This window comes from Agelaius phoeniceus, chromosome 26 (genome assembly GCF_051311805.1).
Source record: "Agelaius phoeniceus isolate bAgePho1 chromosome 26, bAgePho1.hap1, whole genome shotgun sequence".
Lineage (NCBI taxonomy): Eukaryota > Metazoa > Chordata > Aves > Passeriformes > Icteridae > Agelaius > Agelaius phoeniceus.
In genome coordinates, this window is record NC_135290.1 from 1,840,558 (window position 1) to 1,858,307 (window position 17,750).

Sequence of the window (17,750 nt, forward strand, 5' to 3'; positions counted from 1 at the left end):
ACTGTCGCAAAAGGTGCCGTAAAGCAGAACTGTCGCAAAAGGTGCCGGAAAGCGCGACTGTCGCAAAAGATGCCGTAAAGCAAAACTGTCGTAAAAGGTGTCGTAAAGCAGAACTGTCGCAAAAGGTGCCGTAAAGCGCGACTGTCGTAAAAGGTGCCGTAAAGCAGAACTGTCGCAACGACTGCCGTAAAGCGCGACTGCCGTAAAGCGCGACTGCCATAAAACTGCCGTAAAGCGCGGGTGGCGTAAAAGTTGTTGTAAAGCTCGAATGACATGAAAGGGAGTTTGGTTCAGCCGTCTTTACCAGAGACTTTTATGGCTACAGGTTTTTAAAGCACTTTAATAGTATATCCCGCCGGGAGATTGCTGCCGTGGAGCTGGTCCCAGCTTGCTGGGCAAGGCTTGAGCTGTGTTTGCCGCACGGGGGGTGCCCGCAGCAGCCGCCCCGCCGAGCTCTGCTCCTCCTGCGACTCCGCCCCTCGCCGCCGCGAGTCTCCAGTGGGACACGCCCCCCACCTCCCCTTGCAACCGCACAGCTCCGTACCCGCAGTCCTGCTCACCCCTGCCGCCCCGCCCCCTGCACTTGGTCCCGCCCCCGTCCCCAGCCCCTCCCACCCCTCACGCCATCCCGTTTGTCCCTGCCGTCCCGGCTACCGCGGTTCCCGCCCCCTCGATTCCTGCCTCTACGAGCCCGCCCACCAGCGTCACCGCGGCCCCACCCCCCCGCCGTGTCCGCCGTTTTTCCCCCGCTACCCGCCAGTGCGGCCGCTCCTGCCGCCTCCCCAAGTCCCCCTCGCCCCCTTTGCCGCACAGCGGGGCCGGCAGTGGCCCAAGTCCCGTCGTTGCTGCGTCTTTGCAGTCCCCTGCGGCTCCCGGATCTGCGGTGCCGAGCACGCCTGGCGCGGCCGCGCCGCGCCCCCAGCGCCCCCTGGCGTTCAAGCGCAAGCAGCGCACCCCGAGCCGCCCACGGGCTCCGCGGCAGGGCAGAACCCCGTCCCTGCCGGCGTTTCGGCTCAATCCTCCGGTCCCGGCACGGCACCGCTTGCGCTGCGACCGGGACGCCCCAGCCCGCCCAGCCACCCCGTGCCGGCGCCGCGGCGTCTGCACCGGTGGCCGCAGCCTCTGCCGTGCCTGCCGCGCCGCCCCTGCCCGCCCGGCCAGCACCCACCCCAGCCCCCAGCGGCTGCACGCCGCGCTCCAGCCGCCGACCCTCCCACGGCCCGTCATGGCCCCCCCGCAGCAGCCTCCCGCCGCCTCCACGCCGCTCCTCCCGCCTCCCGCCACCCCGGGATCATGTTCCGCTGACGAGGCGGCCCCGCCGCTGCCCGTGGTCGCTTTTCCGCTCCTGCCGCCGCCGTTCCATGGCGGGCCGAGCCGCGCCTTCCCCAGCGCAGCTTCCCGCCTCAGAGCTGCTGGATGGCGCGGCTCCGCTGCCTCCCGCAACCACGGGCGTCCTGCCGTTCCCTTCCACGGCCGGAGCCGCAGCCCCGGCTCCCGTTTCCGCAGCTCCGCCACCTCCCGCGCCCGCCCGCCCGCCATCACCGCTCCCCACGCATGCGCAGTTGCTACAACTCCCGCACCAGAGATATCACTCCGCGCCGTCTCATCGAACCACAGCGCTGCTTCCGGGATCAGCCGGACGCATGCGCAGTTCTATTTCCACGCCGCCGCCGCCGCCGCCGCCGCCGCCGCCGCCGCCGCCGCCGCCGCCGCCGCGCCGCCGCCGCCGCCGCCGCCGCCGCGCCGCCGCCGCCGCCGCCGCCGCCGCGCCGCCGCCGCCGCCGCCGCGCCGCCGCCGCCACCCCCCCCCCCCCCCGCACTGCTTTGGCCGCCGCCGCTTTGGAGCCGCCCGGTCCCGGTTCCAAGCCGCTGCGTGCCGCTGTCCGGCCACCGCCGGCATCCCCGTGCCCTGGCACGCCGCTCCCGCTGCCACCGGGTCTGTACACGGCACCACAGCAGCCGAAAACTGCAGCGCCTTGCACGTATCCTTCCGCGTCTCTCCCTCTGCCGGAACTTGAGTACCCGGGCACGGTGGCATCACCGAGAGATCCCTCCGCAGCGCGGGACCCTGCACAACCGGTACCTGGTGTGCCTCCGTGTTTTCGCCTTCCGCGCCTTCCTAGCACCGAGCGGGACTACTTTGTGTCACGATTCGTCCGCGCAGCCACATCCACGCACACAAACCGTGCAACGAGGAGGGGGGGGCTGGAATATGACAGCTGCTTCAATTAGTACAGGACAGACAGAGAATTATTTCGCCCCTGCAAATGCCAGCCCTTTGATCCCAACACAAAAGAATTTGGAAAAAGAACTGTTCCCAAATAGCTCCAGAATCCGCCCCCCCCCCCCCCCCCCCAGTGTTTGGGACAGATTTCTCGACCCAAAATGAGACACTAAACCCTGCAAATTCGCCAGCATTAATCCCAAAATTAGAAAACTCACAAAAATCTTTTGATAATTTTCAACGAAGAGACTGGCATGAAGTCAGAGGCCAGATTTGCAAAGAAGAAAGTCTAAATCCTTTAGCTGTGCCTCTGTGCCTGTGTTATTCAGCCAGCAAGCTGCTGGCCCTAGAACACGGGTGGCTTTCCCACCTCATGAGATAAAAGAATTGCCAAAAGCAAAAAGGGACGGTGGTATCTGCTCCACATCTGCCAAACACACAAGGAATATTTTGGCAAGGTGCCTCATGTTCCCCTACACTGAGCATCTTTAACCATTCTTTTCTCTAACATAACCCTAATCCTTTTTTCTTAGTGCTTTTCACCACCAGGTGTCAGCAGTGTAGTGTCAGTGTGCCTGTGTGGTTTTCTGTTTGCTTTGGGGTTTTGTGATTTATTTTTTTAATTTTTTGTTGCAGTAGTGCTTTTGTCATTCTGTGTTAGTAGGATGAGGTTGTAATGAGCATTACTCTGTAAAGAGCACCTGCCTACAATGTGTTAATTCAACATTTTAGGTTCTGTTTATTTTTTCTGTATGGATCTATACTCACCCATTCTCCTATGGTGAAGTGTTCTGGGGTCCAATTACCTTTTTCTGTAAGTTAATTTTATGTGTCAGTGTGTATAGAAATGAGAAGGTTTAATTATTTTGTAAGTGGCAATGTAAAAAAAAAAATGGCCTCTAAGTTGGATAACTCATGGATAATTTGCATCATGGCTCATTAACAATTAATTAATACTATGACTCTGCCCCACAGCAGAGGGGAGCGTGCCCAAGGATGGGGCCCCATCCCCTGGAGCTGCTCTGCTGCCAACACACACATGCACATTTGAGTAAAGAACACCAGAGACCTGAGGTGGAATGTAATTTTATTTTATACTCATTTTGAGTCATCATCATTTAGGACTTCATGCTGTCATCTAAGTACTCCATACAAATACAGTTGATAAATGAAAATACAGATTTTAGCACATATATATATTGTTGAAATTCATGTTGAGAACAGATAAACAACAACAAGCAGCACATCCTATCCCTGCATAAAACAGCATTTTCCAGTTTCACACTGTAGACAGATCAAAAGCAAGAAACAGTGAGTTCTGCAAGCCAAGCTATTCCTAGCTTGGATACATCATTTTACCATCAAGGAACTCATTGCCAAACAACATGGCCACTGCCACCCCTTTTAATTAAATTTGACTGAATTTTGTCCATGTAACAAGAGCAGAATTGATCCTTCTATTGGAGAGTGCTCTGGTGATGAACACCCTGGATGCTGAGCCTCTGAACACTGTCTACAAACAGCAGAGTTTGTTTGTAATTACCACCAACCAGGAAAGAAAAAGCCTCTCTCACAGACAGAGGTGGATTGAGCTGAATAGCAATAAATACCAAATCTGCAAAATTACTGAGAATCATATATAAATGGAGAAGGCAGATGTAACAAAATGAAAATTAGCAACACCAAAGACTACCATTCATTAGTAAAACTCTGAGATGTGTAATGACTGAGCATTATTTAGCACTTTGCTTTTATTTATTTACTTACAATGGCTCCCAAACTGAAATGTCATTTAATTGCAGCATAAAACATGCCAAGAAGCTGAGCTACTGATCTCAAGTTTCCTTCACAGTGAGTGGTGATATGGCCATTAAAATTCAGCACGTGATCCACCAAATCAAATGCTGAGGTGGAATTTTGGACAGGATAAAGATCCTCATGTTTAGGAGAGCTCCTGTGGGTCAAATGACCCAAATGGTTATTGCACACTCCTTCCTCACCTGACTGACCATGGATGAGACACTGGGAGCACAGAGGGAGGGTGCCACAGTCATGGGGAAGAAGGATGGAGCAGGAAAGCCTCTTTCCAAAGAGACAGCTGGACTGGGGCTGAGCAGTGCCACACATTCCTCTTGTGTTCTGCTCTTCTGCCCATCAGGAGCAGTCCAGGACCTGAGCTGCACAAAACCAGGGTCCAGCTGCTCTCACACCCTTCTTGCTTCCATCTGTGACCGAGGATCTGATCCTTGCTTTGTGAAAAAGCATCTGCAAACATGGCAGCCAGGGTGGATTTGCAATGAGCATGCTGATAAGCATCATCATCAGGGCAGGAATCTCTTTGGCATGACAGGAGAACCATACTGCCCCTCAAAGTCCTGTTATGCTACCTAAACTGGACCTGTACAGAACAATTATACAAAAAGGATCATTCATTCTTCCTGAAAGCAGCAAAGCCAAGTTGTGACTTTACTGTGAACCAACTCTTCCAGGGCAGCAGTCTCAAATGCAGTTTATCAGCAACAACTTCTGTTCCTTCAGCTCTTAAAAGAAGCGATCAGAGTTCATTTTTTCAAAGTTTGGCAGGGAAATTATCTTCCAATTTCACCTCTAGAGTGCCCATACCTGGAAAATCCTTCTGTAACTCGAGCTTGCTGGTGGACTGAGTCAGAGCCTTGGCATTTATTTTTAAGGCTTTCAGCTGCATCCTGTGATCGCTGTCTTCACCATCAGACATGGGACTCATTTCTTCAATTTCCAAGAGATCTCCAGTACTGAAATTCTTCTGTGTGTTACAGGAACTCACTCTCAGGGCTCTTGGTGGAAGGCCCTCCTTCCTCGAGCTGATCTTCTGGAGTTTAGCAGGGAGCTTGTTCTTCTCTCCTGCAACATCAGCACAGTCAGGAGGACAAACCTGCTCTCTTCTGCTTTTCTTCTCAAAAGGACTGTTCAAGAGAGACGACTGGGACAGGTTTTCTTCTTGCTCTTTGACACTGTAAGGAGGAGTGGGGACTTCAAAAGTGGCATGAAACTGAGAATAATCCACACGGAAAAAGCCATCTTCCAGAGACATGACTGGCAGGAACCTGTGACCCCACAGCACTTCATCTTCTGTGTACGAGGTCCTGGCCTGGCACGTCATTCCTGTGCAAAAGGACAAGAGCATTCAATGTGAGCAAGCAGACTGACACAGGGAACCAAAAATACAGGAGGCTGACAGATGAAAATGAATTTCAGCCAGCAAGGCAAGGATTTTACAGGTTATAAAATGGGGCAGTTGCTCCTAGACAATCTTCTTACAGTCACTGACTGAATAAATTTTTATGCAGACTTGCAACCAAGCCATGGCAAAATGTAAAATTAAAACAGTATTAGCTTGTGTGCTGGTTTCAGCTGGGACAGAATTCATTTTCTTCACCATGTTGAGTATTGGAAGCAATTAGGTCATCCCAAAGATTCCCTTTTCCTCAAAACAAAAGGCCACAAAATCAGCTGTCATCTAGACAACACCATACCCAAATTTAAAAAAGAAACAAAACTCTTCTCATATTTGTCAATAACCACACATGCCTACAATCTCTGTGACTATCAGAACTGTATTTGTGCTGTGAAAGTGGATTTCTTACTCTGAATTCAAGTCAGTGCAAACTAGGTTGTCACTGTCATATTTTCTGGAAAAATCCCTTCACCAGGATTTCTTCTCCTGGGAAGCTGAGAAGCCTCAGAGAAGAATGCAAACAATAATTATCTGATTGCTTCTCCCTGTTTTGCTGCTTTGGAATGTGGTCTGGAGATTGTTGATCCAACATGTGAATTATTTTTAATTAATGACCAATCAAGGTCCAGCTGTGTCAGACTCAGGAGTCAGTCATGAGTTTTCATTATCATTCTTTGCAGCCTTCTGTCTGTATGCTTAATATAATATAATATAATATAATATAATATAATATAATATAATAATTATATTATATTTGATATAATATTTTATATAACTAATAGAATTATTATATCATTTTAATATAAAATTTATTATAATATAATATTTATTTTAATATATTATATATTACATTGTAACATACAATTACATATTACATATGTATCTGTATATTACATATACGTATGTACATATTACATATGTATACAGTGTATTACATTGTATATTCTATTTGTATATACATAATATACAAATACAATATACAACTATAATATTATAATTGTAATTATTATAGTATAATATAATATTTATTATCTTATATTTAATATAATGCTATATATAATTTTATATAGATAAAATAACATAATTATTATTATATCATTTTATATATAAAATTTATTATAATATATATTATATTATATTTTATTCTAAGCCAAGCCCTGTGGAGAAGGGAGGTCTCTATTCCTGGTGGGAGCCACTGCAGCTCTGCAGCATATGGCAGGATATGCTGGAGCATGCAGCACCAACAGCTGCCTTGCTAAAAATATCAGCACTGAAAACAAAGATTGAAAATCAGAGCGTGCAGATTATCCCAAGTCTTACCGGTGGTCTCAACGATTCCTTCCAGGATGACAACGATTTCAAATTGCTCACTCCTCAGGGATCTTTGTGAGAGGCAGAAGAAGGGGCTCTCTGAATTAATTTCATGGCAGATGGTTAAAGGGGAAACCAAAAACAGCTGGTCAGCCCCAGTTCCAAATCCAACATCCAGCTCACACTGGTCCAGCGGCAGGAATTCCCCCTCTGGTGTCTGTCTGGACTAAAGAGAAAAAGATGATTCAGTAATCACTGGGTGAGGCAAAGCATAAAATCAATGAAATAAAGTGGAAACCTGCCTCTTGCATGACATTATCAGCTACATGTGGTGGGTCTGGGGGCTTCATCACGGAGATGAAATAATGCTAAATACAGGGAGGCTGCTATGCAAGACAAAGTTTGACTTTTCTTATTATGCCAGTGGATCTCATCACCACCTACAAACTCTACTGTGACATATATATTAAAATATATATCCACACATATATATATATATATATATATATTTTCCATATTAAAATATTTAATATTATTATACTATATTATATTATCATATAAAATATATTTACATATATAATATATAAATATATTTAATACAATAATATAGTATAATACTGCTTATGTATTTAATATATATTTCTTTTTATATAATTTAATATATATTTTTAAATATATATTTATTTTTGACCAAAATGTCAGGTATCACACACTACATGCCTTGCAATGGATATTCAACATGAATACCCTGTGGCAAAAGTTCCTGTTAATGAGACAAAAATCTGAAGCTGGGCACATTTTATTCTGTTATTTGAATTAATGCTCTCTTATTTTTGTATGGTACTAACTTTTGCTTGGCACTGTGATAAAGGTAAACACCACAGGAATTGTACAGGACATCTGGTGAGTGGCATTTTCACAAATCACCTGAATTTATACCAATGATGCCCTCATCCCTTGCATGCACCACCCACTGCATATTGACCTTAATAATGAACTTCTTATTAAACAAAGTGCCTCATTCTTCTCCCCATCATTTCATGGGTCCAATAAAAATACTGATATAGCAGCTTCCCTCTACTCCATAGGGTTCCCTCCAAATTTTCCTGGTATTCAAAGTCTAACTAAAAATTACATCACTTGGCCAGGCAGCTCCTCGTGTGATTGCTTTGAAGGTCTCTGGTGGAAATTGCCCACCAAAATGAGCAGCTTGTACAGCTGATAAATAAATCCTATTTAAAATCTTTTTCTGTTTATTTCTGATCAAAAAGCACTTAACTCTTCAAGAAGATGACTATTGATTATAAATAAATAAATATTATTATATTTCTACTATCTATATTTATATATCTATATATATTTCTATTATCTATATCTATATATATTTACCTATACTATCTATATTTCTACTAATATTATTACAAGTTCTACTATCATAAATGAATAAATAGATAGTTTTAATTGTGCTGCATTTTGGAAACATTGTTCACTGAGAGCAGTTTTCCATGACTCAGATCTGACTAGTGTTCTTTTAAGAAAGTTTCTGTCTTTAAAGAAAATCCCCAAGCAAATAGTTGATCTTCATATTGACTCCCTTCTTCACATGTACCTTAAAAATGCTGATTTTATAACTGCCTGATATTTACTGGAGATTACACACCCAGCTAGGCAGCAGCTGGAGCACAGCTCATTATTAAATACAATCCATGATTTCATCCACCTGCTACCTGCTTGTTTTGCTGCTGAGGAAGAAATGTTCTTCCTATCTAAGAAACAAAGTTCTGCCCTGCACAGGAGTGATACAGGGGTCTCTGAGCCAGCTCTTAGGAGCTCTTGGAGCACACCTGAGACAGCTCAGCCACCTCAGATGGCACAAAATCAGCAGGATGGCTTCTGTTGCAGTGTTGGAAACAGAAAAGTTTTATTAAAAGGCTAAATAATAAAGCTCTTTACAGAGAAAGAGAAAAACCAAGAGAAAAACCAAGGCAGGGGCAAGAGGTTCTTGCTGCTGGTAAAACACCCTCCATAAGCCATTGGTGCCTTGGTTCTCTTATTTTTCTTTTTTCTCTTTCTCTTATTTTTCTCTTATTTTTCTTATTTCTCTTTCTCTTATTTTTCTCTTATTTTTCTTATTTCTCTTTCTCTTATTTTTCTCTTATTTTTCTAGTGAATTGCTCAGGCAGGACCTTTTGGCCTCTTTTTTGTCCAATTGGCCATCCTTAAGTTTGAGGTGAAGTCCCCAAGGTCCTATGAGGTGTCTTTTTACCTCATTGAGGAAAGAAACTTCTGAGCTTTTACCCTTTTTTTAAGGAGACAAAAGATAATTGAGTCACTCCAGGGCACATTCCTCCACAGGAGGACAAGATTCAGTTCCTCCTTTGCTGATGAAGACAGAGAAAATATCAGCTGATTGCATGTGAAAGCATTTTCACAAATTATTTATGATCTGGAAGGCAAAGAGATAAAAATCTCTTTGTGAGATTTACTGTGAGATAAAAGTGATCTTACTTCCTGGGAGATAAAAGTGATCAACACTTCCATAGCAGTCATGAGGGTCTGTTTTGTGCCAAGGTAGGATCAGCCTACTGCAAAACCATCTTTTCTCTTTTCCTGCAGAGCTAGGCTGCAGTCCAACCCTGCTTTGGCTGCCTGGCTGCTGTTCTTGCAGTGGGTGCACAAATTGATTGCCCAGCAATGATCTTTGCTCCAAGGTAACAAACCAGGACGAGCCAACATCTAAATCTCAAATTGTCCCAAATCTTCATCAAATGCATCTATCTAGGCAAAAATGTGCCATTTTGCACAAACTGTTGCCTGACTTGAGAACTGTTTGATCTACACACCATTTTTCTTTATGGAAGAACCTTCAATCAAACCCATTCAATAGTGAACAAACCCAGCCAGGATGATGAGAGGTAACAGATCTGGGAGAAAGCAGAAGGTTGTGCTTGAGGTATTCAGGATCTTACATGCAGGATTGATTTATGCAGGGCATGGAGGATTTTTAAACTTGTTTGTTGAATAAAAATAGGTTAACCTGAATGAAGAGAGCTTAATAGGCCCAACAGGTTCAGCCTCCTAGCCAGTGACCTTTGTTTTACATCTACAGCTTTACTCAAAGGATCACAAAACAAGAAGACAGAGGGCTGTGAAATGTCAGGAATAAGTCTAGAAGGAACACTTGTGACTCTTTATTTTGATCATCCACATAACACAAAGACAAGTAAATTTTGCAGATTAATACATGTTGAACAAGGGAACAATTAATTAGAAATGCCCTAGCTTGCAATTTAAATGTGGTCAGAGATGGACAGTCTAAACGTCTCAAAGAATTACTCTAAAGGTTAATTGCTTCACAGCTAAGGAAAAAAAAATTAAAAATTAAAACAAAGTCCTGTGTCTTTAACTTTCTGCCACTGGATCTCAGTTTTTATTACAAGGCAGACTTGCACTGCATCACCACTCAGTCTGTTTTAGTGTCTGAACAAATACATCCTGCTCTTCAAATCTTCACTCCTACCCCTTATTAATTCTCTTTGCTTTTCTAAACCCTGTTTATGCATAAACATGCATATCTCCCTTTAAGTGAACATGCTGCAGTTTTATTATTATTATTATTATTATTATTATTATTATTATTATTAACCCTCTGTCAGTTCCCTCACTAGAGAACTCACATAATTATGTTTTGATACCCAGGTGGACTAATTAAGTACTGGAGCAGAAAAAGTGGGGCTCAAAAAATGGAGCACCATCAAGCTTAATATTGTAGAGAAACATATCTAGAAAAAAATCTAGAAAATGCTAAACTGGTACATGCTCACTGCTCTTCCCCCACACTCAGACCATCAGCTTGCAAGAAGTGTTATTATATTTTATATTGCTGGAATATAAAGTCTATGGAATAATGGAATAATATGATCTTGTTACTCTGATACCCTCGTTGAAGATTTGTGTGGAGCTTTTCAGTTGTGACCCTACACCTGGAGCTGCACTAGGGAGAACTCCTAGGATCACTGCTACTTTTCATTTTAGTCTGGTTGTAAATATGAGCTGTGTGAGCTGGCCTTGCTCACACCAAAGCAGAGAAGGCGTGGAGGAGGATCTAACAAACATCCCAAAAGGGATGAGGAACATGAGAGGAACGTGACCAAGAAGACAGAACCAGGCCTTGCACCAGGAACGAGAGACAACAGGCATGAGCTGAAACAAGGGAACTTTGGATTGGATTGGATTGAAACATTTCCATCATGAGGACAGTTGAGCTGTGGAAAAGCTTGCCCAGCAAGACTGTGCAGGTTTCCAAAACTATATTGGAAAAAGCCCAGAATAACCTGGTCTGATCTCCAAGCTCACCATACTTTCAGCAGAAGGTTGGACCACAAACTTCCTGAAGTTCCTTCCAACCTAAACAATTCTGTAATATTAAAAACCAATTTTTTTTGCACTTTCTGCCCTACTTATCAGCTTATTGAAATCACAGTGTAATGGGTCTTCTTACTTATTTCCAATGCCTGGCTGGCACCTGCCATCTGCAAACTTTCTGGTACAATTTTGTTTGCTTTCAGCTGATTCAAAGCTGTTAGTAAGTACAGCCTGAAGAACAGGTGCTCCCAGAATGGTGATTTATATTACTGGAATACAGAGTCTATGGAATAATGGAATAATATGATCTTGTTACTCTGTTCAGTGACAAGGATTTACAGAAAGCCATGGGAACCAATACCACACCTCTCAATGAGGACTGAGAGGGCAGCTACTGCACATTCCATTTTAAATCTTCTGTTCATGGCTGGTGTTTGTCAAAGGTCACAAAGCAACTTGAAGACAACATGATGATCATACAAAAAAAATTAAATAAAATCCAGAATTGCTCACTGACTCATGGTCTGGCCAACAAAACAGCTACCCTAAGACACAATGGTCATGCAGGTCTATCAAATGTCCTTCAGTTTTCTGCCTCAGTCACCTGCATATCAGCATTGTGCAGCAATAGAAGTGTCAGCAGAAAGGACATCAGGCTGTATATTTGGTGTCTTATTTCAAAAGAAATGAGTTTCCCTCTCTGTAAAAACACAATGTGACCCCACTTTTATTCCACTTTGACCTGCATTCCATTTTGAATGATAGAATTAAATACTTTCAAGGAGATTTCTGGAGGATAAAAGCAACAAAAACCATGGTTCAGCTGGCTTTTCCAATTCCTACAAAAATTGCTCCAGTGTAACTCCTGACAGCTTGTTCCCACATATATATATATATATATACATATATATATGTATATACACGATTTCTTTTTAAACCTTAGCAGATTCTCCATTTTAAGTGGTTTTATGTAGCAAGAAAAATTCACAGCTCAGGATAGCATTCAGCACAGAACAGATTTACCACTCATATTTAACACTTTAAGACTTATTCATATTTACCACTGCCCCAACACCTACTGCTTCATGCTTATTCATGCAGATTATTAAATAGGCCAGAGAGAATTACCAGATAGAACATTTATAACACTCAAATATGATATCCTGAAATTAATCTCATCACTGGCATCCAGCTTCTGACAGCTTAGGAGCTTCAGACAGAGCTCCTCACCAAGCATACTCCCCTGACAAGTCATAGCTGCTGTGAGATGCTACATTGCTTAGAATTTCAGTGGTTTTCTTCCATTCTACTCCAGTCCAATTTATCTTCTGGACTTTCATGACTGCCAAACTCGTCTGGGTGGGGTTTTTGTTTGTTTATTTTTGGTTTGTTTGGGTTTGTTGTTTTTGTTTGTTTGTTTGGGTTTGTTGGGGTTTTTTTTTGTTTTTTTGTGGTTTGGTTTTGGTTTGTTTTTATAATCTCCTTTGAATCCCAGTTTTCTTCCATTCTGAATTCTACAGGCCATTGTAAATGATTAATAAACAGATACTGGTGGCAATCAAAGGAGCATCTCTAGAATCCCTCTGAAATGCTGTCAGGTCACTGGCTGGAACAAGGGACTGCAAGTTAAAGCTCACCAAGTTCCCCCAAGAGGAAGAGGAGGTCAAGGCTGATCTTTACCCAGTTTAATACCACCACAAATCAATTCCTTATTCCCAGCCCTCATCTGCTAAGCAGCAGCCTTAGTACCCCTCCTTGGAGCTGTCCTGCATCCTGACACATCCATCCCGACTTTCTGCCAGCCTCACAATCCACTGGGGGCTCTCTGATCAGTTTTCCCCTACGCCTGCTTGGCTCTTTCATGGCTCCTGCTGCGAACAGGGAAAATCTTCCACAGTCCTTCCCTCTGCCCCAGCCAAGGGACAGCACGGGCAAGGGCAGAGCTGCCCACTGGCATCACACAGGAGAATCCCCACGCTCCTGCCCTCTGTGCCCACCTGTGCCCGTGCCCACCGCCTCACCTTGATGAGCTTGCAGCGGATCTGGGCAGACACCATGTGGCTGTTGCGGAGGTTGCCCACACGGAACATGAGGCAGAGCTTGGCATCGCGCTGCGAGATGACGGCGGCGCGGCTGAACATGAGGGTCTCGGCTCGCTTCTTGGGCTGCGACATCTTGATGAACATGCAGCCGATGAGGAACGCGTCCACCACGGAGCCCAGCAGCGACTGGAAGAGGAACAGCACGATGCCCTCGGGGCAGCGCTCCGTGATGTAGCGGTGCCCGTAGCCGATGGTGGCCTCGGTCTCGACGAAGAAGAGGAAGGCGGAGGGGAAGTTGTACACGTTGGCCACACACGGGCTGTACGAGTCACCGTGCGCCTGCTGCAGGTCCCCGCGCAGGTAGGCGATGCCCCACCACATGGAGGCCATCACCAGCCAGGCCACCGTGTAGGTCAGCAGGAAGATGAGCAGGTTCCAGCGCCACTTGAGGTCCACCAGCGTGGTGAAGAAGTCGGAGAGGTAGCGGCTGCTCTCGCCGCCCAGGTTGCCGTGCTGCACGTTGCAGCGCCCGTTCTTGTCCACGAAGCGCTGCCGCTCCCGGCGGGCGCTGCAGCGAGCCAGGCCCACGGCCTGGTACTCGTCCCCAAACTTCCTGCGCACGGCTGCCATGCCCTCGGCTGCCCAGGGGCTCGGCGGGCACGCCGGGGATGCGGCGGGGCGGGAGGCTGAGCGCACCGCGCTGCCTGCGCGCTGCGGCCGCCAGCCCCTGGGCCTCGGGGAGCTCCGGGATGCCCGCGGAGCCGGAGCTGGAGAGGGAGCGGCGCTGCCAGCGCTGCCCGATCGCCAGCGGGGCAGGGGAAGGGCTGGAGCAGCCGCAGCCTGAGCGGGCAGACGGCGGCAGGACCGCGCAGCCGGCGGGGAGAGCCGGGCTGGGCTAGGGTGGGGAGAGCCGGGCTGGGGCGGGGAGAGAGGGGTTGGGATGGGGCGGGGAGAGCCGGGCTGGGCTGGGCTGTGGAGAGAGGGGCTGGGGCTGGGAGAGGCGGGATGGGGAGGGGGGACTGGGCCGGGGCCGCGTAAACCGGGCTGGGCCGGGCTGTGGAGAGAGGGGCTGGGCTGGGCTGTGGAGAGAGGGGATGGGCCGGGGGAGAGGGGCTGGGCCGGGGAGAGCCGGGATGGGGAGGGGGGATTGGGCCGGGGCGGGGTGAACCGGGCTGGGCTGTGGAGACCGTGGCTGGGAGAGCCGGGGCTCAGGGCGGGTCCAGCGCTGGGAGGTGTCAGCCCACGTACCCAAGGTAAAAACACCCAATTGATGCACAATACAATAATACCACCTGCCAACTGATAGTGGACTCTGTCCCTGAGCTCCTGTCAGTGCCCCTTTCAGGTAACTCCCGCAATTTATATATAAGTGTGATGTTCTGTGGTGTGGGACATCCTTTGGCCAGTCCATAACCTGTTGTGGCGATTCTCCCACTCAGCTTTTATGTGCATTGTCTCAACGGCAGAGAATGAGACACAAAAAAGTCCTTGGCTTAGGATAAGCACTGCTTAGCAACAACCAAAACCATCAGTGTGTTATCAACATTATTCTCATACTGGTTCCAAAACAAAGCCCTGTGCCAGCTACTAAATTAACTACTGATGTCTTTGTAAATAATGTAATGGATGAAGATATGGGTGTTAACATCTTTGAAATGGGTTTTAATGTCTCTACTGACTTTGGGCAGCAGGTTTGTTACCAGCCTGGCAGCTTGGCTCCTGAGATAGGCAAGGGTCTGCACAAGGCTAAACTTTGGGGAAAAATGCCAGGTTCAAGGGGGAATATGGGATAGGCGGTTCGGGAACCGCCTGCACCTTCCTGGTACCTCAGCGATAGGGAAAGGAACAGGGCACCACGCTGCCAGGAGTGAGGATAAAAGGGAGCCTGAGTCCTGTGAAACCCCGAGAGAGAAAACTCCGCGGGTGTGCGCCCCAGTGAACTCTCTCCCTTTATTCGAATAAATCAAAGGACTCCTCCGTCTCCTTTTCGGACATAAACTTCTGGCGTCTTGGACTTTCCTGACAGTCCCCAAGGATGACTTCAACAAGGGAGCTCCGGAGGCCGGGCTGAGGCAGCGCTCGGGTCCGCCCGGCGCCCGGAGCATCCCCGGGACAGCGGCGTCCGGAGCCGCCAGCTCTGGGGCGAACCCCCGGAGCTGAGCTGGCAGCCGCTAACCCTGACGGTGCTGAGGCCCCGATTTCGCTGCGAGCCGCCGCTCCGGGGCGATCCAGGCGCCCCCCAGGCCGTGGCAGCTTGGGGGAGGGAAGGAGGGAGGCGTGCTTAGAACGGCTCCGAGGGCGCATGAGCGAGGTGCGCAGCAGGCTGCGGGCAGCTCCGCGGCCGGCCGGGGCAGCCTCCAGCGCCGCAGGAGCCCAGCCCGGGCCGCTCCCGCAGGTAACGGCGGCCCGGGGCAGCGCCGGGCCCGGGGCGCGGCGCGGGGGCCGCTGAGGCGGCGGGGGCGGCGCCATTTTGCGGCGCTTCGGGCCGGGCTCCGGGCCGGGCTCCGGTGCTGCCTTCGAGGCGCGGCCCGGCGTGAGGGAGCCCGCGGGTGTGTGCTGGGTGTGCCTGGGGGCTCGGTCCGGGTTAGGGCTCCCTGGTGGATGTGGACCCGGAGCGTGCTCGCCTCACGGCTCGGGAAGCTGCTCCGGCAGGGCCGTCTCTCTCCAGTCCGGTCCGGTGCGGAGCGCAGCCTCGCTCCGTACGCGGTGGGGCTGTGAGGAGGTCTGGGCCCGCAAGTATCACCGCCGGCTCGGTGGAGCTCACATAAAGCTCTCCGGGGCGGGACAGCCCTTGCCGGGGTTGCCGGTGGCGTGGCACCCATCCCCACACCGCACGGGGCTTGCCCGGCTGAGCCCGGAGCGTCCAGCGCGGCTGGGCCGGGGCTGCCCCTGAGCGGGGCTCGGAGGAAGAGTCCGGCCCGGTGGTGCCCAGCAGGGTTGTGTGGTTTTGTCTGTGCTTCGTTCAGCACCAGAGTGGTGCCTTTTTCAGTGCTAGAGGAGGTACCCGTGAAGCAGCTTCACTCAGGTTCGACAGGAGGAGAAATCCTGTGTGGCCGTCAGCTATCACCGCTTAGCATAGTGATGTATCCTCTGACCTAATCGCTAGAGCCATGTAAAATGTTAAACTGTTAAAAATGCTTTCTGAAAGCAGCTGCTGCTTTGAATGATACAATCTGGATTACAGAAGCTTTACGTTGTGTTAGGCTGTGAACCACAATAGGTTTATTCCATAAGTTAATGGGGATATGTCAGGCCATATTATGCTTCTGTTTTATCTCCTGCTTTGACCCTATGGCGAGCATCAGTTGAGTTTATTTAGCCCTTTCCAAATATTAACAACCCTTTTTTCTAGGTAAGAAAGGTGCTTCAGGCATTCAGTCTTGGGAACAGCTGGGCAAGAAAAATGAATTAAGGTTTAGGTAGGTATTTTTAAAGAGGAAATGTGTATTTGAGCCTATTGATGCTACAATGATGAGAGCACAGACTCCTGGTTTTGAGACCCATCTTGCAAAATATCACATGCTGGGGCTGATTTTAATACCTCTGAGAGCCAGCCCTGAGTGTGGAATGCTTTTCATTCTTTAGAGTGTTCATTTCAGGCAGTTCTGTGTAACGGGATTTTTACAGAGCATGGAAGATGCCTCTAGGGGAAGCCTCCATTTTGACTGCTGTGCCTAACTCGACTAATTCTGATGCTCCTGAGTTTGCTGGCAGGTTTTTAAGATGCTGAAATGTGTTTTCAGGTTCCTGTGTGGGGTTTTTTTTCCACTAAAAATCTGGAAAATAACTTGGCTTTTCGTGGGGTTTGGTGCTAAATAGGTTTGACTGTAGGAAGCACACATTGTTGCAAAGATGAAGGATGCAATTAAAGTTCTTTCTTAATCATTTGAGAAGATTTAAATATGTGTCAAATGAGATGCCATATCAAGGAGCCAAAGCAACCCATAAATTTATGAAGTGTGTGAGTGAAATGTTTATTTCTTCTAAGCAATAGGTAATAAGAGTGTTTAAATAAAGGTATAGTATATAAAATGCAGTGGAGCACAATCCATGGATTAGAGTGAAATTTCAACACTCAGTTAATTTATTTAGAGAACTCCAGCTATGTCTTGATGCCCAGGTGGATTCATTAATTGTAGTGGTAGAAAATACAGGGTGTAAAACACAGGTGACTGTTGAGCTGAGTATTTCCCTGTGCTGTAGAGAAACTCAGGAATCCAGAAAATTCTAAATAAGGAAATGCTAATTTGCCATGCAGTACTATGGCATTTTCAGGCAGCTAGTCAAGAAAATTTGAATTGGAAGCATCAAACTTGTTCCATGCAACCAAAATATCAGAGGCTTCTCTACAAATAGAAACACAAGGAGCATCCTTTTTTGTATTCAGCAAAGAGTTGGAGTGTGTGTGCTGTTATGGAAGTTTATTTTTATGAAAATACTACTCCAATGAATTTTATAAGCATGAACAAGACTGTAAGTGCCCTGAAGCACAATGTTTCATCTAGGACTGGCAATTATATGCATAGATTCAGTTTTGGGGGTTTTTTTAAATTAAAAAAAAAAAGAAAAATTGCTCTGGAGCTGTCAGGTCTGT

At 47.4% G+C, this 17,750-nt stretch overlaps 1 protein-coding gene across 1 annotated transcript; it reads right to left on the minus strand.

Moving 5' to 3' along the window:
* Positions 1–3,294: 3,294 nt before the first annotated feature.
* LOC129130913 (G protein-activated inward rectifier potassium channel 1-like) lies at positions 3,295–14,089 on the minus strand. Its single transcript, XM_054649603.2, is given in 4 exon segments — positions 3,295–4,795; positions 4,797–5,365; positions 6,759–6,975; positions 13,136–14,089. Coding segments are annotated over 4 exon segments (1,467 nt in total). The 5' UTR covers positions 13,787–14,089; the 3' UTR covers positions 3,295–4,765.
* Between the last annotated feature and the right edge of the window lie 3,661 nt (positions 14,090–17,750).